At 33.3% G+C, this 22,030-nt stretch overlaps 1 protein-coding gene across 1 annotated transcript in view; it reads right to left on the bottom strand.

Annotated features, from left to right (window-relative positions):
• The window catches only part of LOC105339345 (glypican-5), a 36,427-nt gene extending 16,067 nt beyond the window's left edge, over window positions 1–20,360 (bottom strand). Inside the window, exons 1-3 of the mRNA XM_034473889.2 lie at window positions 20,052–20,360; window positions 19,629–19,808; window positions 3,710–4,416 (exon numbers count right to left, since the gene is read on the bottom strand). Coding sequence (XP_034329780.2) covers window positions 3,710–4,416; window positions 19,629–19,808; window positions 20,052–20,226 — 1,062 coding nt within the window. The 5' untranslated portion in view covers window positions 20,227–20,360. The remainder of the gene's footprint in view (window positions 1–3,709; window positions 4,417–19,628; window positions 19,809–20,051) is intronic.
• Window positions 20,361–22,030: the final 1,670 nt, after the last annotated feature.

The raw sequence follows: 22,030 nt of genomic DNA, 5'->3' as shown, positions 1-22,030 counted from the left end.
AGCTTCTTAGCCTGCCACGAGCCAATGGTATCAAATTCCAATTTAATTTGTTTGAATGGTGAAACTATTAACATTTTGATAAAGGGCCATTTAAATTTTATATGTTCATCGGGAGTTACAAAACACCACGACAAACGCCTGACTTCATTGAGAATTCCTTTTTTTTTATTAAATTTATGCACTACTCCTTTGAAAAGACTTGGGGACTAGATTTCAACATAAAATTTCTTAATGATTGCAAATTTGCAAGTTTCCTTTTGTGATTTTTTTTCCAAAAGAAATTCAAATGACATTGATATTCTTTAATGTCATTTAGAAAACGACTTATCAATGTTACAGCTTTTATTTTCAACCCATATATTGAATTACTATCTTGTCGTCAAATTTTCATGAGTCATACCATATTCACTTTGAAAACACTGTATCAACAAGGAAAAAGTGCTTTCTGCAATACTTTGTATGAATAGAAAATCTGATCAAATGACCACTACTCGAAGAAATGACTTGAATAATTTTTGGAACTAATGCAGCAACTTTCTCCATGTTATTTCTTTGCAGCACTTGAGAAGATGAAAAACTTAATGCAATTTAAAGGAGATCAATATTGTGCATTCAAAGCAATTGCACTGTGCATGCATTCAAAGCAATTGCACTGCAGTCTGAAAATAACATTGTCCTTTTAAATCCTAAATAAAAGATTTACATGTTTTACTAACTGAACATTGATCTAAATGTACTTGAGGCTTAAATCTATTATCATGACTTTTTAATTGTATTAGTTTGTTACAGTATTATTTATTTGCCAAAATCCACACTCCAGCTCGCTTCAGAGTCTGCAGAAATAAAAAACGTAAAAAAAAATTCGACGGCCATTAAAATGTTTACAGGATTTAATAATTGATCATCCTTTGCTTAATATCCTAAGGGGATGCAGCTGCACTGGGTGCACCGCAAAGGAAAGAAATTACCATATACACAAGAGGACTTCAAAGTGTACAGTGTTTGACTTCAATGCAGCTTGCTCTAAGGTTTCACACATCTGTCCTATCAATTGCCTTAGCATTCAGAAACCCCGAAATGAGTCCTGAAGAATCGGTGTTTCAATTTCAGCAAATACAGAAGAAGGAAATGATATATTTTGTTTTGGGTCTGAGTATCAGTGTTTCGATAAACAAAAAAACAAAAAAAAAATGATATTTTTTTTGGAAACTGTGAATCACCAAGCACTACTCATTGTTGTAAAAAAAAATGGAGACTTTTTTTTTCAAATAGATTATCCAAATTTTAGGGATATCATGCAGCAAATAGGTGAAAAAAAGGTAGCATCTGACATAAACGAATGACAAATGCCTTCTGTCACAATATCTGATCGGGGAGAGCTACATACTGACAGGACTAAAGAAGGCATGAAATTCGCCACCTCATAGGCCAAACAGATTGTTTTTACAAAAAAGGTGAAACTGTGCCTTGTGGGAAACCTGCCGATCAGAGTTTCTGATAACCCTTCCTTTTGCTGCCGAAGACCCTTATCCTTGTTATCCCGTTAGCATGATATTTCACTTGATTTAATACACAGAAATGGGTTTTTTAACAAAATTAAAAACCTTTCAACAACTCTAATAATTTCTTCCTTTTTCCTATTTTGGTAATATTTTTAAACCATACTTCAAATTGTTACTATAAAAGGTTTTAAGAGGGAAATTTTTTTTGAATAACTAAAAATAAAGTATTCTGATTTATACTTGGTAATTTTTGAATCAAGAGTTGCTTCACAACTTGATAAGAAATAAACTACCATACAATGAAATAAAAAAATGAAAATGGTCACATGTCCTTATGTTTAATGGCCTCAGCTCAACTCACTTTCAGTGCATCCAATGTGCTCAAGACTTAAAGAATGTTCATTCAGTTAAAGATCATGCATTTACAAACAATATTAACTGTTCTTTTTCTTATAGCAACAGAGAAATGTGAGAGACCAAGTTCTTTGTGTATTGGGTTTGGACGGCCTCTCTTTTATTCTACCATAGTTTACAGAGTGGGATTATGAGAAGATGACATAAGTTCAGGTGTGTCATGGCCCAGGTATTTAACTACTAAAAATAGACCTGATGTAACCTAGATTACACTAAGAAACATGTCAACAAATCAACAAACAGGGATAATCAAACGCCTTCAAAGATTTTGCTTTTAAATATCTGCAAATTTTCTCAAAGATACTTTGATTTCTAATAAATTGAAACCTTATAAACTTGATTTTAATCTTTTAAGTCATATGAAAAATTAATTGGCCATGCTAAGAGTCTATCATAAAAGAGATATATAATGGTTTTCGTGTCGTACTTCTAATAGATATGAAAATATTTTGACAAAGAGACAATGGGATTATACTGTAATCATGAAGAAGAAATTAAGCCATTATTCAACCATCAATACAATCAAAAACTGTCATAAAAGCCAACACAATGGTGAAAACCACAAATTCTACACCCACAGTGGGGAATTCCAACTCCCCATTTACTTTCGCCAAAAACCTACTCCAAAGATCAACAAAGGGACGAATAATGAAACACTTGTCTACAAAGAAAAAAACTGATGGAAATTTCAAAATATGATCGGAATTTGTATGCAAACAGTAGGAATCTGAAGTGTTGAATTGTTGTCATAGGCTAAATAAAGTGACCACAATGGTTCAATGTGACAGACCAGCCAAATATGGGCGTTTAAAGTTTAAAATCAATTATCTTGAGCTTTTTGCAAAGATGCAAAGCTGGTATTGTGTATACAATGCTATGGTATTTTCAGAAATAGAAGTGACATCAGAGAAGAAAGTCTCAGTTCACCTGTGATAGAGATCCAAGTTTGTCGTCTCCACTCACACACTTTGAAGATAGACCTAAGAATATTACATTTCATTGAAAGACACACACTGAGATTGTTATGGTATAAACAATTGTCAATAATAGTTTGTTACTGCTCAATCTCACTGCCCCGATAAAATCTATTCAGAAGTGGGTGTGAAAATCTTTTCATTATTCAGCTATTAATAGTAATTATTCAACGTGTGGTGTGTTGCCTTGCAACCTTTTCCATGTGGATGTGGTGCAATGCAGCCTTATCCACATGGATGTGTTGCAATGCAGCCTTTTCCACATGGATGTGTTGCAATCCACCCTTATCCACGTGGATGTGTTGCAATGCAGCCTTTTCCCCATCTTTATTTGGTCTTTCTTATGTATCAGAATTACCCTTGGAGGTTTATATATCTTTGTACTGTAGATGTAAATGATCTGACGATTAGAGCACAAACAGATGCAAAACCAATCACACGAAAAGAGAAAGAAGACAGCTCTCTGTAGTTACTGGAAATGAGGAAATTTTTTATATTCAGAAGGGATCTTTGAAAATAATGAAGGAAAACCCAGCAAATCAAGGAAACTATCAGCTTGGGAAGTGATAATTTAGAACATTTTGGTAGAAATAACGTAATACTGTTTCAAAGTTAAGCATGCACATACGTTCCAATAAAGAGTCATATGGTCTTTTTTTAAAACCTTATTTTGATCTGCAAAGACTTTTATTTGACTTGGTTCAGCATTTAAATAAATAAAAAACCACATTTCAATTACATTGATATATAAAATATTACCCCCTGAATTAAATAATTTTTTAAAAATGATTAGCTTAAATTAAGTAAATTCAGACTCACGCTGTCCATGAAATGGTTGCTGTTGCTGAGGGCATACATAATGGCAGTGTCCAGTTTCCCGTCCAGATGATTCAACATGTGCTCCGCGTCATACTTTTGGTTCATCCACGACTGAACGCGACCAACGGACATTATTAATCCATTCCAATCGCTACTAATTACCGAGAGCTGCGCCAGACATCTACGCATAGAATTCAGACAAAATCCCTTGCAGGGCTTGATATCCACTTCCTGTTGGCAGTGCGAACAGTACTGAAGCCGCGTCACCGAATGCTGACATTTTTCCGTCAAGGTCACATGATCGGTTGCATTAATGGTCTCCACTAACAGTGTCAAAACTTCCAAGTAAGACTTGGCAGTGGACAAAGCCTTATTCAAGTTGTGGGACAAGTTGTAATGCTGAGTTCCGAAGGGGTTCGGGTTTATATCTTGTCGTTTGTTTTTCAAGCACTGGATATGCTCCGGTGACAATGTCACGGAGGAGTTTTTTCCTTCCACTATGAATTTATACAAGTATGGAAAGAGCGAGTCAAAAAGATCGTTCACTGAGCCGTACAGACTCACATGTTTCATCTTTAAGTAAGTCCTAATGTCTTGGTAAAAAGCACGTAAAGCCTCCTCGTGAGCACTGGCTGGAATATCGTACAAGTCTATGAGCAGTTGGCTCGTTCTATTGAACGAACTCTTGATCACATTTTCTAAACGCTCTGGAAATGAAAAGAAACAACAAATGATGAGAATTCTAACAATATAATTTTCTAAATGCTCTGAAAATGAAAAGAATCAACAAATGAGAATTCTTCTCACAATATTTTAAATGCTTGAGAATATTGTCAAAGTTATTTAATGTAATGCATTGATGTTTTGAAGGAGATCGACTCTCATATTTCAAGCACAGACACAAATCACTGTCTTAGTAGTTTTCTGTTAAAATGCTCAAAATATATCAAAGTGCTGAAATTTCTAAATAAAAATATTTATTTCTGACATGCGAACAATTTAGTCACATAGAACCATATTTTAATGAAAGGTCTTCTTTTGTAATTATAGGCATCTATTACAAAGTTGTCTCCCCTTAAAAAACACTTATTAAAAAGTTGGTGTAAATATAATTCACTATATTTCATATAGAAAAGAGTCTAAGTATACATTTATACCAATTGTGATATTTATTCATTATAGCTCAAATAAGCATCGTATGAAAAAAGCTTTGACCACACTGACATTAATAGCATTGAAAGAATCCAACATGTATTTGTGAGGAACATTTCAAGAATTTAAACCAACTCTGTCAATTTTAACATGCAGGCATTGACAATTATTAAAGAGGGTTAAAGATATGGGATGGCTGATAACATTGATAATTATTCTGAAAACTACATTGGTATCTTGTCTATCAGCTCTCAAACCCCATAAATGGTCATTATAAGATGTTAAAAGCTTTGAACAACAAAATACCTAAATTGAGCGCTTAAAATGACACAATACACCTATATCTCGAACCAAACAAGAGTATCTTCTACCATTGATAGAAATATATCTCGGCAGGTTGAAATGGAGCACGCTTCATTGGCGACAGTGGAATGCGAGACCATTTATAAAAGGTTAGATATTTTAAGATGATATGACATAGGTAATAATCTGAGTCTCCCAACGAACCTAGTACCCGACAGCCAACACTTAGACGTACAATACACGGGACCCCGATTAAATATTTACACCACACTTTGCAGACAAATGTTTCTTTCCTTGTATTTACTTAACATGATGTCCGATAAAAAGCATTTTTTCTTTGCCATTGTTTGTAGAGGGTAGATTTCTTTGACTAAAAATCTTAACAATTTCAGGTTGAAAAGATTAGGTTTGCATTAGCTTTTTGGGCAAATTGAAGTTATGTGTTTTTTTCATTTAAAAATTTTCTTTTATCAAAACACTCGACAGCTTCTACAAGAAATTCAAATTTTCTTTGTAATACGCTCAATAATTTGTATTGAAAACTTTGGAGAAAAAAATTGAAAAAAAATATACCATCTGTTGCGTATTTCCAATACATGTACATGATACGTAAGGAACAAAAACAAATAACCTTGACCCATGACCTCAATGCACATAAATCTAACATGGGAGAGAAACAATATCGAAATAGACTCGGCCATTAAACTGTAGAATGTGCATTTCATGTTGTTTTATTTCTTTTCAGGCTATAAAAGATGCAATATTTTATAAGCTTATAGCAAGCACATTTTCACAGTAGATCACAGCTACTCTATGAAAAAATAAAGTACGTGGGTAAAAAAAAAAAATCCCAGATGTTGGGCGCAGTAAAAATCTGCCTAAAAAGTGTGCAGTGGCTGCCATATACTGCAGCTGCACTTTATTTACTCTGGAGTTTCGTTACCTTGTTCCTCCGACCCTTCTAGACAATGATGCTTTATTTTTTTTTTTCAAATGACAGTTGCAATCTGTCACCCTGATAATTAGATCAAATTTTTATTCCTCATCAATATCAATACATACAAATATGAAGGGAAATCTCACTTCATATCACAAATCCTCCAAATGTTTATAGATTATTTTTTCAGATTGAAATTACATAACATGATCCAAGCTATTTGCACTTTAAATATTAATGCTTGAGTAAAAAAGTTATCATTTCACATCAAAAATTTAAAAGTTTGGGGATTTTGATTTTATATTGTGCTTGATATAATATATAGATGAGATTATTAATTTTTTCCCCTTCATTCAGAGATATGGCTGAGGGACACTTCCTGTTTAATATCAATCCTAAGATTTATTTTCCTTGCACTGATTGCCACTGACCAAAAGGGAACAGGATATAAAAACATTTTTTTTCATTTCTAAAACCTTTTCAATCTGTAGTATATAAGTGTTATCATTGACAAATATTTCAACCCGGCATTCTCAAGTACAAAACAACATCTAGAGGAAATATCATTTGCAGCTACTAAACCAACTCCTCCTAATAAAATTTCATTTGCTGAATTCTTTTACAAAAAAAAAAAAAAAGAAAAATCCGATAAATTTGAAATTTTTAACATTCCCTTGTTAAACATTGAAATTTATTGTAATTATAATAGGGACTTAAAAGAGTAATATTTAACAAAAACATGTCAGAGCAGAACGTATGATCACCTATATATCACACTGACTAATTTTTCAAAGGGTGTAAGAACCAATGCGTTGTGTAATCGACAGCTAAAATACACCAGGCAGTCGCATCCCGCTGCTTCTAGATCGTACATTAAATCGTACAGATACCAGTATGTACGTCATCGGGAGAGCCGGGCAATTTTTCACCTAAACTTTTACATCAGAATGTTATGAAATATCATTAGGGATAATTGATAAGTGCAATACAGCACTTAGTACTCCGATGAACAAAATCCGACAATTATTTCCCTTGGTGACTATTAAAGCTTTCCTTGTGCACTTTCTACATACATGTATATAAATATGCTTGCAATGCCTCGAAACAGGCTGACTGGTTTAATTTTCTTCTGACTTTTTAATCCATCAGTTTAGTATTAGCAAAGGTTGCTATACAATGTTTCACTAGTACATTAAGTGCTGCCTTAATTCTTTATTTCTTTATAAGGCTCCATTGTCAACAAATTATTTGTATAATTACATGTACCTACAAATTCTATAATATTTCTTGGCCAAAAACTTTCATTTAATTAAAAAAAAAATCAAACTATACAAATCTTTAAATTTGAATATTTTCCATAACACATCTTATACACAGCTATTTGTCTAACAAGAATAAAGTCTAAACATAGCCTTGATCATTTCGCCCTATTAGGTATTAATGTTAAGTATTTGTACGGGTCCTTGTATTTTGGGAATTTTTATTTATCTCTCTTTTTTATTTAAATAAAAAATGCCCTGAAATCTGAGACGAGTGTCGAATGTGATGCATTCATTTTTTGCTCATCAAACTGACACCCTTTTCCTGTCTATTGAAAAACACAAAAGCTTTTATCTGAAGAGTCTATCTATGAAAATTGTAGAGGAAGACTGTTCGGATATGACTCCACCCCTGATGAATTGATCAAAAGTACGGAAAGCCATACTTGTCAAAATTTTCCTCTTTCATTCAAGGTATCTGATATCTTCTCACCTGTGTGGTCACATGTTTTTCGATTCAAAAGTCGGATTAACGAGACATTCCAAACATCGAGTTAAAACTGGGGTATATGATCGGAATACATAAAAATCACTTTACGAGACAGTGACGTTTATTATCGGCACACTTCATTACTCGGGACAGTCTCTAAGTATGGTCGCGAAATAAAATTCAATATCGAAAACAATAAAACCGATTACTTTCAGATGTCTTGTAGGATCTATTTTATGGTTCTGTTTTTTTTTCAACGGTGAACAGTGAATCATTATGGGATGAGAATTCACATTCCACTTTAGGGTCAGATTTCATGTGGTTGAAATCTTGCAATAACATGGCTTTTAGTTGGACAATTTGTAGGCAATTGGAAGTGCAAGTCAGAGCTGCCTGGAAAATGAATTTTGTGGCAAAAAAGTTTCCAAAATGGGTGTTTGATGGATAAATGTCTATCAATATGATAAGATACCATACATGCATCATTGAAATGGTTTATAATCTTTAAGTTGTAAGAGAAGTCAAAACCATTATAAGCTAAAGGAAATTATGACTTATCTTAAAAATAATTTTTTATTCACTCTTCAGCTGGGTGTATGAACACGGTCTGACCACATTCGCTGTAGGCTTCAAAAATAGTTTTATCTAATAAACTGATTAATAATTGATCAATATTAACTTCTATATTAAGTTAAATGAACATGATAAAAACTTTGATGGTTCTGCGGATATCATTACAGTGACAAACAGTCCAATGATGATTATATACTCCCACATAATTACGATTCTTCAAATAACAAGGCGTTAAATTGACCCCACAAAGTCTATGTAGCAGTCTCATAAAAAATATGCAATTATTAATTAATTACAACTCTTTAATCACCATTCATCGACATGAATACACAAAGGAAAAGTCAAGTACAAACATGATTCGGCACTTAAAAGTTTCCCCAATAGATTGATTCAAAGAGATGTCTTCAACATGTTTTTCAACCATGCACATGCATAATTGCTTTTATGAAATCCAGACAAAAGGGCCCATTATTACATAACTACATGTTTTAATCAAAGTCAAGCAAATCCCTCTCCCTTTGTAATGCCAGTCTCATTTTGCTGCTTAACATGAAATTACTTTCACAAGCAATTTCCTATAGACGGAAACATTTCAATATCTGAGAAATATATTTTGCATTCTACCTTAACTTTATTCAAAGAGGTACTGTAATATTAGTACTCATCCAGAGGTACTGTAATACTAGTACTCATGCAGAGGTACTGTAATACTAGTACTCATCCAGAGGTATACTGTAATACTAGTACTCATCCAGAGGTACTGTAATACTAGTACCCAGTACTCATGCAGAGGTACTGTAATACTAGTACTCATCCAGAGGTTCTGTAATACTAGTACTCCTCCAGAAGTACTGTAATACTAGTACATCGATACTACTTTGATACTGCGGCTGTCTAACAAAACACCCACAACAGAACTAAATATACAACCAAGAGGTAATGAAAATCAAGAAAACTCTAAGATATGACTGCAATTACTGTCTAAATAACAGAAATTATTGTCCAATACAATCTGTAGTGTTACAGATCAAGGCTGATATATAAGAAAAGGAAGTGGTTGGGGGGCTCATATTCAGCTCACAATTGTTATGTAATTGGATAATTACTGGCTGGAAGATGGATGAAATAATGAAATAATGTACCTCACTGTTGTCCAAAAAATATATTTGACTTCCCAGAGTATTATAGTCTCATGGTAAATTTTTTTAGCAATATCCAATAAAGAATGCAACACCCCTCCCCCTACTTGATGAAAATGAAGATCTAAAAAAAATTGTCCATTGCAAGGTATAATAGAAAACTACAGTAAGATTACTATAAATCTATGCTGTGAAAAAAACCCATGAAATAGTTCCAAAATTAATTAATTGATTATTAAAACGTTGCTAAGAGACAATGCTTATAAGTGTGCATGCATGTGCATTGCTGCAAAATTGGATAAAATTTACTCTGTCACAGGATGCACAAGTTCTGTGTAATGTGTGTGAACTACTATATAGAGTTTCCATTGAGAGGGATTACACTGTAGGAAGTTAACAATTAGGTATAGGTGATTAGGTCAATATTCCATATAATGGATTCATATAATCAGATTCTCCTTAAATCAATTTCCTGTTTAAACAACAGAAAACATTTGAATTGAATAAAAAAAAAAATCTGTGACGATTATTATGATCTTGTCTCCTCCACATCTTGAAAAGAAGGATCCTTAGACCTCCATTTTTGTCCAAATAAATCTGTGCTAAAAGTCCCTAACATAACAAATATTTTGGAGGCTGTTCAGCTTGTACAAACAGAACAGAATGTGCAAAGAAATTATTTTAGACTGTGGGTAAATATTGATACGCCGTGATAACCCTCGTGCCATCTACCGATTTTCGGGAATTTTAAAGCGCGCTCAAGAGGACTTATTTACAAAGTATTCCAGTGAAAAACCTCTCAGGTCCTAAGTGTCGCACAAAAAAAAAATTCCGATTGAGGGGACTTCGGAAGATTTTTCTCACTTCAATTCCTAAATCAGATTTGTTTTACAAAGCGAATGCATCTAACGGGGTTAACGACTATCTAACGGAAGAACTTTAAATATTTTCAATGATCATTAAGAAAAATAATAAGCACAGACAATGGACGCTATTGTCCTAGATAAATACTGGAAAGACTTCAGACGTTTAAAGGTGAAGATCTAAAAGACAATTATAACAGATGTCGAAAAAAAAATGTAAAAAATTATCTCTGCTTTTTTATCATGATTAAACATTTGACTTTTTTTCATATTGAAGTATTATCCAATTTATCTTGTAACAAAAAAAATAAACTGATAATATCTGACAGAAAATCAATTTTTACAAGGATAAAGTTTTCTAATCCCTCTCAACTATTTCACTCCCTTGTTAAACAAAATCCCAACATTTTTTCCTGTAATAGAATCAAATACAATGTTAAATAATTACAGACAGACTTTTTATGCTCCTTTTACCTGCAAGACTGTTTATCAACGCATGAAATATGTATATAGCAACGAAAGTGATTTGAACTTTATTGGAGGAAAACTCTTACTTTGTTTCTACAATCCAACTCATAAAGCTTTATACAGAATACCAAAAAAGCTGGTTAAAACCAGCCCTTCTATCCCAGAGCTTAAGAAAGATGGTAATTTGCATGGTTTCCAAAAATCCATACAGTTTTAGCCTTTCTCTTTTTTAGCACCCCTCTGAATGTAATGTTGCGTAATTTTTCTGATAAATATAAAACAGACAGACATACAATTATCCTACATCAAATCATGACATAGATTATTATTACATAATATCCTATCATTTCAATTTCATGTTTGTAGCATTATTTCTTATGTCATAATCTAACCCAAGAAAAGTTACATACCAGAAAAAATTTCATTTTTCATAATTTTTTTTTTTTTTTCAATTCTAAATGCACTAATTTTGTCAGTTCGAGCATATACATTACTACATTTTTATAATTGTCTGTCGGCCTTCTCATCCATCTCTTCTTTTATTTGGTTGATTGGAAATAAATAAACCCCAAGAGGCATCAAAGTCTTTACATGCATTATTTGAGAACTACTGAATCAGATGTTTTAATACAAAAAAAATAATGTTGTTAGCATCATGAACAAGCAATAGAAATCAATTGACTTGCATTCTCAACTTGGTGCCATCTCAAAACAAGTTTTTGATATCTCACTTTACATCTAAATAATACAAATATGATGAGAAAATAACAACAAGCATGTCTGATTGAAATGTATAATGATATTTATGCATACTGAGCTTCTATATACACGGAAGAGATGAGACTGTAAAGTTTGAGTCTGGGTAGGACAAACATTATCGGAAACAGGTTTCTCTTGAGGCTAACCATTCAACATATGTCACAGTGGATTAATAAATTGAAAGGAAATTAAAACAGAATCTCGATAACATAGACCGAACAAGGTAGCAAAAAACAGAAAGATGTTTAGGAGACAGGAGACAGAATATGTCTATTTTTACAACAATAAAAGTGAGTTAAGTACCAGTATAAGGAAAGCCATTTCTGGTTTCAGTGAAACAATTGGGGGTCTCGATCCTGCAAAAACCACTCAGTGTTAACTTAAAACACAACAGCTATAGGGTTATTATACTTTTTTTTTTCCTTCAAAAATTAATAGGGCTCATTTTTTAAATTACCCCTGTGGCATCCATCCAGAAAAGCTGCATGAATTACTTTGCACCTCAAGCTGCTTGCACTCCGAAACTCTGAAACCAGACTAGGTGCGAACCCTTGGAGGGAGGGAAAAAACGTGATGAGGAGAATGGATGGATGTCAGATAGAGGTCCTGGATGGTAGGCCATGATGTATCCTGTGATGCAGTTTGTCAGTTTTCAATTAATTGATTGCTTCTGGAAGAAAGCTGTCTTCATTGTGAGATGAGAATGTGCAGATTCTACCTACTGACAATGAAGAGTTCTCTCCTAAATGAACACTCTTAAGCATCTCGAGTTCTTCTCTTATAGTATCAATGTTTATGTACTGGTATATATGTATTATAGGTCTTTGGGAAAAATAATTGAACTTTGTTTAAATATGACCTTAGGCTTATACTTTTGATATTTTACCCAATGTGTAACCTCTTGGAAATTTATTTCTTCCTCATATTTTCCAACTCATCTACCAAGAGCTTTGCACAAACTGATTTTGGTTGCTAAATTGAAAATTCAATGGAATTTGCAAATGTATACTAGATGGTACAATATATTTTGTAATTGCTTTATTCCACAGAAGCTTAATTATGATGGCATCCTTTAACATGAATTTCATGTACTCCGATAATGTACATTTGTTTATTCCGTTAATCTGGCCATTTCATACTTTCAAAGAGGTTAAGACCATCCCATGACAAAAATTGCTTCAATTAAGGTAAATCATCCTTCAAATACGATGCTCAGTTAGTTACGACTATGAAATCATCTGCCCTTGGTGGATTTTGTGGTTCTACATTGCAGAACATGCATCAGGGTTTTTTCTTTGATATTCGCTTGCACTTAACTTATATCAAAGTTATCGAGTTCATTTAATATACTTCAATTGAGTGCTTCATGTAAAGCATACAGATTTATTAATTGTATAATAAAGCTATAACATTTTCCAAAGACCAAAGGAAAAGAAAAATTATCCCCCCCCCCCCCCCCCCCCAATCTGCAAACACTTCATAACATTTTGCCATCATTTACTCTTCAGCTATTATGCAGCATTTTCATTGTCGCAGCTGTTAGTATAGGATTCTAATTGCAGAGAATTTCACTTTTGGTCATCAATTCAAACATGAAGGGTGCCACTTTTTGATTTATTTACTAATTATATATATACTGTAGAAGCAGAAATATTCGTTGAGGATTTAATTTCGTTATTTTCGTTGGCAGTACAGTATATATCAATGAAATGAAATCCATAACGAATTTTTAACCCAAGTAATAGTGAATACAAAGAGATTACGTTATGACGAAATTTAATGCCAACGGAACTTTATTTGGTTTAAAAACAACGAAATTTTGACCAAACGAAAATATGTGCTTCTACAGTATATCTAAGATATGGCGTAGCTTTATACATAATCTATTTGTACAAATACAGCTTACACCGAAAATGGTAACAATTGATATTTTTTGCAACACTTGTATTTTATGTAAGTTGTAAGTTTTCATAACAAAATATGCAAATGTTAACAGATAGAGAATATAGATTTTCTTCCAAAATGCATGTCCCGGTTAATGTTTATCTTTGTTTTCACTCAATGAGAGGCCGATTTCAAAATTAATTGTCTCAAAATAGTCATAAAACCCTACAATGACACTAGACACTTGACATATTTAAGTGGACGACCATAAAATATCACAACGAAGTATTGTTTTCCACCAGAGTCCAAATCTAATCTTTGAAATAAAAAAAAAAACACATGACACAAATGTTCCGAACCTTATCTATAGGATACCTGTATTGTGAGCACTGACTTGCAACACAAGATTACACAACCTTTTTTGGTATGAATATAAACTGCCACCAAATAATAAAAATTATAAAAGACTTTTTATTTTTTGTTTGCTTTACTGTTAAGTATTATTAAATTATGTGTTGCACAACTACAGAAAATGCAAAAAGCTAGTCTGCATGCACATGCAGTAATGTTTGTTAAGATTAATCTCAATTTACCAAAGGGATTCAGATCATTCTTAATAAATATTGAATATAAGCAAAGTCAGTTACTGTGAAAATATATCACTTTCCTCCAGAGAGTAACATCAAAAGAGAAATGAAAAAAAAACTACCAAAGTGATGAAGGATAATTGAGGACACTAGTTGCATTTCTCCTACAAGGCAACGACACTTTTCAACGATCAACTTTTTTTTAAGGACCTAAGTAGTGACAAGTGTTTCCCCCTGGGGATCACATTCCTCTGGACAGAAAGTTGTGTGATCTATTGTACTTCCCCCCTGTTAACAATATTCCAGCACCTCTAGACAGGGGCCGCCGCTAATTGATCATCTCTGATTAATTACTTTCACATCTAAGTCAATTAGGTCTGATCCCGACTTGTTCTGACTAGACGGCCAAGGAGGAGCTTAATTTAGTTGCAGTATCACTGTGTGACATTAGGCATTAAGTGATAATTCACGGCAGCCTTTGCCAGGTCTTTGGAGCCAATACATAGTACTACACTTGCCGAAGTCTTGGCAAAACAAGCATTATCTGTGTCCTACATAAATACTGTGCAGCTCAGGTCAAGACTAATGAACTAAAAAAAAGCAAGATCTCTCGGCTCTGTTGAGGCATAAACTGTCCAAATTTACGGCTCTTTAAACTGATCCTCAAATGAAATTAATTGTTACGAGGTCTCGTTTATTGAACATCACTGCCAGCCTCTGAACAAAATATTGTAGTATCTGACTGCCAATTAGGCAGCTATCAAAAGGGGCTATACCAGAAATGAAGCAGATAAGAAAAGGGGAATAAAAGTGGTGTATATATTTTATGTGTCTACTTGCGCAAATATTACTCCCACTCCAGAAGTTGTAGAAAAAAAAAATCAGGCAGCATCTCGACAAAAAAAAGAGCCATCAAAGAAAATTCTCACTCAGCTAGCACACATTCCAATTTTTTTTGTCAGGTAAGGTCGTCTAGCCGAGGGGAAGACCTGCGTGATCAAAGACTAGGTGCGTGTCCAGGTACATAAGAGGTTATTTACATTGATTACTTATGAGTTTGTAATCAAACTGGTGGGCATTAAATGTCTATAAACACAGACCTCTAGCATTTTGAGATAATTGTATGAGGAGGGTGTTTTATTTTATTTTTCTTCTTCATTCAGATGACCCTAGTAGAAGGTATCTGTGCTAGCTTTTTCAATGCCAGGGCTTGATTTATCTAGTCTGTGCATTCCCCATTTAGTCAGAAGAGGGGTAAATAATGAAATTTCATCATCAAATTTGCAACAGCTGCGGCTGTATTAATATCCAAATCAATAAATCTTGTGTAATTGCAGATTCTGTTTAATTAACAATTCTGTTTGGTCAGATAGCAGCTAGCTAGCGAAGACTAGAATGTCTATATTAAAATCAATCAGTGTTAAATCTAAGCATCCAACTGAGCCTTGTAGAGATATGTCTGGGTACAGGTGACTTTTGATGATGATGAATTAGCATATATGATGTGAGTGACCCTGACCTTTGACTTATCATCTTTGACCTTGGAAAAATATGTCTACGCTGATGATTCTTAAAAAATTGGTATTAAAATTATGTGTAACATATATCATATCATGATTTCTCTGTCTGTTTGTGTCAATAGTTTTAATCAATGTTCATCACCTCAAACTTGAGCGGACCAAAAAATCTTTTCAATATTCAAGGATTTTAGTACATATGTAATAAAGGTTTAAATACGTATTTAAAACAATAACTATATAGCAGGGACTTTCTATTCATTTTGACATCTCAATTAGTATTCGAGACGTCAATGGTCAAGATATAAAAGTTAATCTGTATATAATTACTTTGCAATGGATAAATCAAAAACTTTTATATATATTAGGTGAGCGTATAGTAAAAAGAGTTTCTAAAAAAAATTGTTTTATTATAAATATAAAAGAATTCATGGTATAAAAGTAAAATTGCTTCATGAATAAAGACAATTCAGATATCTATCTTCCAAGACAGAATTTGATCAATAATCAGTTGTATTAGAATTATGGTAATATTTATGTACTAAACTGGGTGTAAAATTTGCACTCCACATCATTCACTGAAATCAATGCCGGAGGATCATTTTTTCAATGAGAAATCTTGGGTATTTTAAGGCTATATAGATTATTGAGGATTCCAAATCAATCTTTATTTCATACAATAATCTGGGGATAATTGTTCACTTAAAAACATAAAATGTTAACAACTTTTTGTGCACTTAAAAGCAGGAAACTGTAGGAAATAAATTCCGTCTGTCTTCTTTTTATTTATTCCTTCGATTTAGATTCCTGATAATTGCTCTCCGCATAGCAAAAATATGGATAGAAAAAGTTTCTTATATCAATGTATATAGTTTTTTTGGTGAGTGCTAAATGGATTTCAAAAGTCTGGTGAAAATATCATTTCTATATAGTCATATTAAAAGATAACCGCATATTTTATCTATCATATTTATTTATATTTTCCAGCTGGTATATGCTGGCATATTTGTGGGATGAATGAAAATGAAGTCTGGATCTCTCAGAGCCCGCAGACTTCCGATATGAAATCTTCATTCAAGGTGTCAATCATTATCGGTATATTTGTTTTTAATATGTTTGTGTAACATCCAAAGTGCCACCAGATTTGAGTCTCCCCATATAACTGCTGCCTGCTAATGTGTTGATGGTTATATGGAAACATCAAAAGATACAACAATATCCTAAGACAGGCAATCAACGCAGCATAAGTTAACTCATTTACATTACGATCTCTCTCTTTGACGACGGAAATTTCTCTTCCATTAAGTTTTTTTTTTCCGTTTACTCTCCTCTTGAATTAATCACCTAAAGCATCGTTAAGAAAAGATGGCTTACATATGAAGATAATAATTTTCAGGATGCATAATTTTTTTTATGCAAAGAATGTACAGCAGGATTTTTTCCTTTACAAACATGGTGTTTAAAAAAAAAATTTGTTTTGATCCTTTGCCAAAACTGAAAGTTTAAGCAGTGATCTCTATAACACCTGTAAATTCAAACTGCCTGATCACATAAATTTTAATGGCCACACCTCGATTTAGGTGGGAAAATATCTCGAAACAGCGGGACACTTATTTTTAAAAACCCTCTAGTTTTTCAGCCTATGAATTCAAAGATAATAAATGTACATGCATACATGTACATATCTCTTCGCAACTTTTTTGACAGGTGTGTGCGGTGGGCTTTGATTTTGGGAGTGTATAAAGTGACTGAAATTTGAATGCAAAGAGAGCATCACAATTTCTATCGTCTGCAAAGTAATGTCAGCTTCAAGTCACACACACAATAATGTCAAATAATTGCGCCTTTCAATAGGAATCCCCATTAACAGAGAGAGAGAGACTGACACAACATGCACATCCTGCGCCTTGCTGACAAAACTTTTTTTTTTATGTCAACAGGTATTTCAAGGTTGAGATGATCACTATACGGTACCGATCAAGATCTCTGGCACATGTGTGTTACATGCTCAATATATCTGTACAAATCATACACCTGGAACTACATTTCTGTTTATTAATAATTTGAAATTTAAAAGAAGATAATTTTACTACTTTACTACATTGTGATCCTTGATTCCCATTTGGTACAATTTCACCTACTGGATGAATGATAATTTTTTTTTTAGAGAGAGAGAGTCTCAGAGAGAGAGAGAGAGAGAGAGAGAGAGAGTAATGAGGTGGTTTATTTAGCAATAGATTATTTTTCAAAACATCCCTCCTCCCCCACTGACCAGTACACATTCAGTAAATATATCAAAGGCCATGGAGAATCTCTGTGTAGATCAGACCCCGCTAAATTCCCCCACAACCATCAACACTCCCTATCATAAGTCAGCACAGAATGGCTCATCCACTTCAACTAACGTCTCTCTGGGTTTTTTATGGACCACTACTGTCAAACGGCTGGCTTTTCTGTCACCTTGTTTCCACACCTTTACCTTGTCAGGTAAAGAACCCAACCAACATGGGAAATAAATGTACAATAATGCATGTGTGGTATATATACCATTCTTCTCCTTTAAAAATGTTTACCAAACTTATAAGTTATCTCCCTTTATTTCTCTCCCTCTCCCTCTCCCCCCCACTCCCAACTTTTTAAAAACTTTCTTTTAAGTTTATAATGCTTTGTTTTCTCATGGATTTGCATTTGTTTTTACTGTATGCATGTGTGTGGTTTATATATAAACTAATATTTGTGGTTTTTCTCTAATCAGAGGAATTCATAGAATGCACTTCAAAATCTTGTGTCAATGGGAGCACTTTTTGTGTCACTAATTCACATCAATACAAAAAATGTTACAGCATCAAAATAGCTAGTACAAAATTGTTAATCATTGATGTCATTTGTGTTTCACTCTGAGGAAACAGCGCGTCTTCATCACCACTTAAAATTTCGAGAGATGTATGCGGTAGCGATTTAACCAGAGTCTATCGAATCGAGTGTTTTAAACCATGATTATCAAAATCCCCCACACATTTACAAGTGCAAAATACTGTTTCTCTCACAAAGACTCATTATCAAAAACTGCAAAGCTTTAAAACAACTTAACGTTGGAAATGTTTGCATTAGAAAGTAATTAAGGTCATGGATTAAAAGGAAAATTATTTCAAATTATCCCTAAAGGCATTTTTTTCCAAAGGTGGGATTAAATCATTGATTTGTACATACTAAGGTAGTCCACAATAGAAAACCTCTTTTCTCTTTGAAAATCAAGGCTTTGTTTGTACAACAAGTAGGCACAGTATAATTAGTTTAAAATTCCTTAATTTTTCTTCAAAGGCCTAATTAAATGTGATCAGTGATTTTAAAAAGCCCTGACAAGAAGGTGTGAGACGTGCTCGGTCAGTGTGTATATTCTGTGATGGACAATTAGCAGTTTGTCATAAGACTCAGATTATAACACTTCGTTGGTTTATACAAATGTATACATGTAATCTCTTTGTAATGTCAGAATTAAAATTTTTTTCTTTCATCTCAATGACAATGCTTTCCCTTCATGGGTGTGTGGGAAATAAAAATGATTAATAAATTCATTTATTGAACTAAAGGCTTATCAGAAAGATTTTTTTGGGGTGGGTGGATACTGTTTAGGAAATAGAAAATTATTACAAATTCATTTTTTTTCCATTTGAATATGATACATTTATATTTCTCTTTCCTTATTTAAATTGACAATTTTAAAAACCCTCTTGAAGTTAAATTAACTTTTTAACAAATCAAACATGTTTTTGAATAATAATTTCATTAGAACCATTCATAAACTTTGGTAAATCCTTATTGTGTAACTTATCTGTATAACATTTCGTAGTTTTTACACAAGTATACCAAATGGGATTACATGACATTTTATAAGCATGTTCCTTCAACCTACATGCACCCCTTGTTTGAAGAGGAAGTGTTTGAACAAGTGTGGCCAGGCATGCAGCTGTATAGATAGAAAACCTACCTTCATATTGTACAATATGGTCCATAACTAGTTTTTTTAAATATGCATTCTTAATGCGTATTGTGTCTCTTAGAAAGTTTTCAGCTGCTGTAACATAACTCAGCTCTGACGATTTGGAGCAACAAGTTTTTTCACTGGGATCCTTAGTTGCCGCATTGAAACATATTGAAATGTCACGATCTGAAAAAGATCACACAGAAGGACCATCAAAATTCAAATAATATTCAGTTAATTTATTTGTATTTAATTTTAAATGCTATTATTTTATCATAACATATCATAATTAAAATAGTAAGTTCTTATATATGCATGGCCAAATTTGAAATCAATATTTTAATGATTTTTTAATTCAAAAATGGGTAAGATAATTCAATGATTAATAAATCATATCTTTAATATTACATAAAATTTATAATTATTTACCGTAAATGGGTTCACTGGGGACTAGATCTGAGGGGCCGATATGTTCCCGTAAATATGCCTGTTTCACACGATGACACCCGGTGTGAGTCCCGCTATCAAGATCCGCCACCGAATTCATAAATGAAGTCCACAGAAAAAAGCATACAAAATACGGTTTTAAACAATTAATCGACATTTTCTATGGTCTGGCTAATTAATTAATCACTAAAAGAAAATTTCTGTCAACTCTGTCGAAGGTGTTAAGGAATATGATCACATGTTGCTCCAACTTCTCTCAGCGCTCAGCTGTTTCGCCTATCCACCGTGACACATTGAAAATGTTTGAGCAAACAACCCATGGTTTGGATGAAAGAAGGCACGCGATTGGCTAGACGGTTCTTGGACGGAGGCGCATTGTTGTGTACATACATAAAATTAGTCATCTTTATTTCAATGGAAAAAAATTCTTCAAATCCCCCAGTGGGTGAAAGCAAACAGAGCAGCCAAGACTATAATAATGGATCAAACAAATATCTCCATCTGCTGTACTCTCATATGTTATTAATGATATGTGCAAGAGTCATCCATAACAACCACCTATACTGTTATAGATCTATACATGTTTAGTATATATACATGTACACATGTGTAGTAATGAACACATGTATTTATAATATACCTGTCGATGCTTTGATACCATTTAAAAAATACTTTATTCATTTACAAATACATATGTCTGCAAATTGGACGGCGGCCGGGGTTGTTTTTTTTGGGGGGGGGGGGGGGGTGTCCATGAAATACCTTACTAAAAACTAAATAGCTTAATGATAATTACATATTATAAACTGGTTTAATATAGGGCTTATATATTTTGAAATAATGTCAATGAAATAAAATACAAACGCTAATAAAATAGTTATTACAATGTAGGTATACAGTCCTCTGTAGTAATACATGTATTGGCAAATAACTAGAGTTATAATAAGTCAGTCACTTACAATATTACAGTAATTGGTATATGCTCCCGAAACCACATCAAACGAAGGCCTGTATATATTTTCTTTAAAAAATGCACATCATAGATTAGTTAGTGTTCTTTGAATAATCTTAATTTAATGCAAAGAAAGATAACTGCAATAGCCACCATCCTACTCTAAACCTTTTGGAGAAAGAGGGTTTGTTCCCTTTCCTCGTCAAACACTTCAATTTTGTATTTAAGTAGCAACATTTCCGAACCAAAAAATATTTGCACGAGTAAAGTATTTTGCTCCCATGAAAGAAATCAAATTGCATTTATTTATAAAATGTTTACAAACTTATTACTTTATACCATCGCTCTATATTTTTTACGCTCAACAGTGCTAGTGTGCGTTCACAAACCTATAAACGCAATTGGTCATTTAATGAGAAAAAACGAGGTTTATTGTATGCCTCAAACTAGATCTTACATTAATTTAGAAGTACATGAATACAATAAAACAGCAGTTTATAATTTTTAAAAAGGCAAGTATTTGAACATGCTCAAAACAATCGTGCTCACAGTATACAAGTTCGGGTCAACCATTCGGAGACTTTCGCACAACAGTCGTAATAACTCTTCGAAATTCGTATAAAACTCGCGAAAGTTCGTAAATACTACGAATATCCTACGATCTACCCCGACTATCTTACGAGGTACGGCGATCGTTTCTTGAGTCTTCTCCGATCGAATGTTCTCCGAATGAATAAGATGGTAGTTCGATTTGATTGGAACAAAATACGAAAACAGACTTATAGCCCCCCCCCCCCCCCCCCCCCCCCGGTTCCGACGCATATGAGTGTTTCGCAGTAGTAATCTTCTTTTGATTACTATGTAGGTACATCGATCCTTCGGTAATTTTGTAAGTTACATACAGTACTTTGTCCTTCGAAGTTTTACATATACTAATTGTAATTATTTTTTTCATTCTTAAAAAATAATTTTCTTTATCGATCATCTTATTTAAGCAAGGAATAAATCA

The sequence above is a fragment of the Magallana gigas genome, chromosome 8 (genome assembly GCF_963853765.1).
Source record: "Magallana gigas chromosome 8, xbMagGiga1.1, whole genome shotgun sequence".
Lineage (NCBI taxonomy): Eukaryota > Metazoa > Mollusca > Bivalvia > Ostreida > Ostreidae > Magallana > Magallana gigas.
The sequence above is the reverse complement of the archived record's forward strand: the minus strand, read 5'-3'. Positions and strand labels throughout refer to the sequence as shown.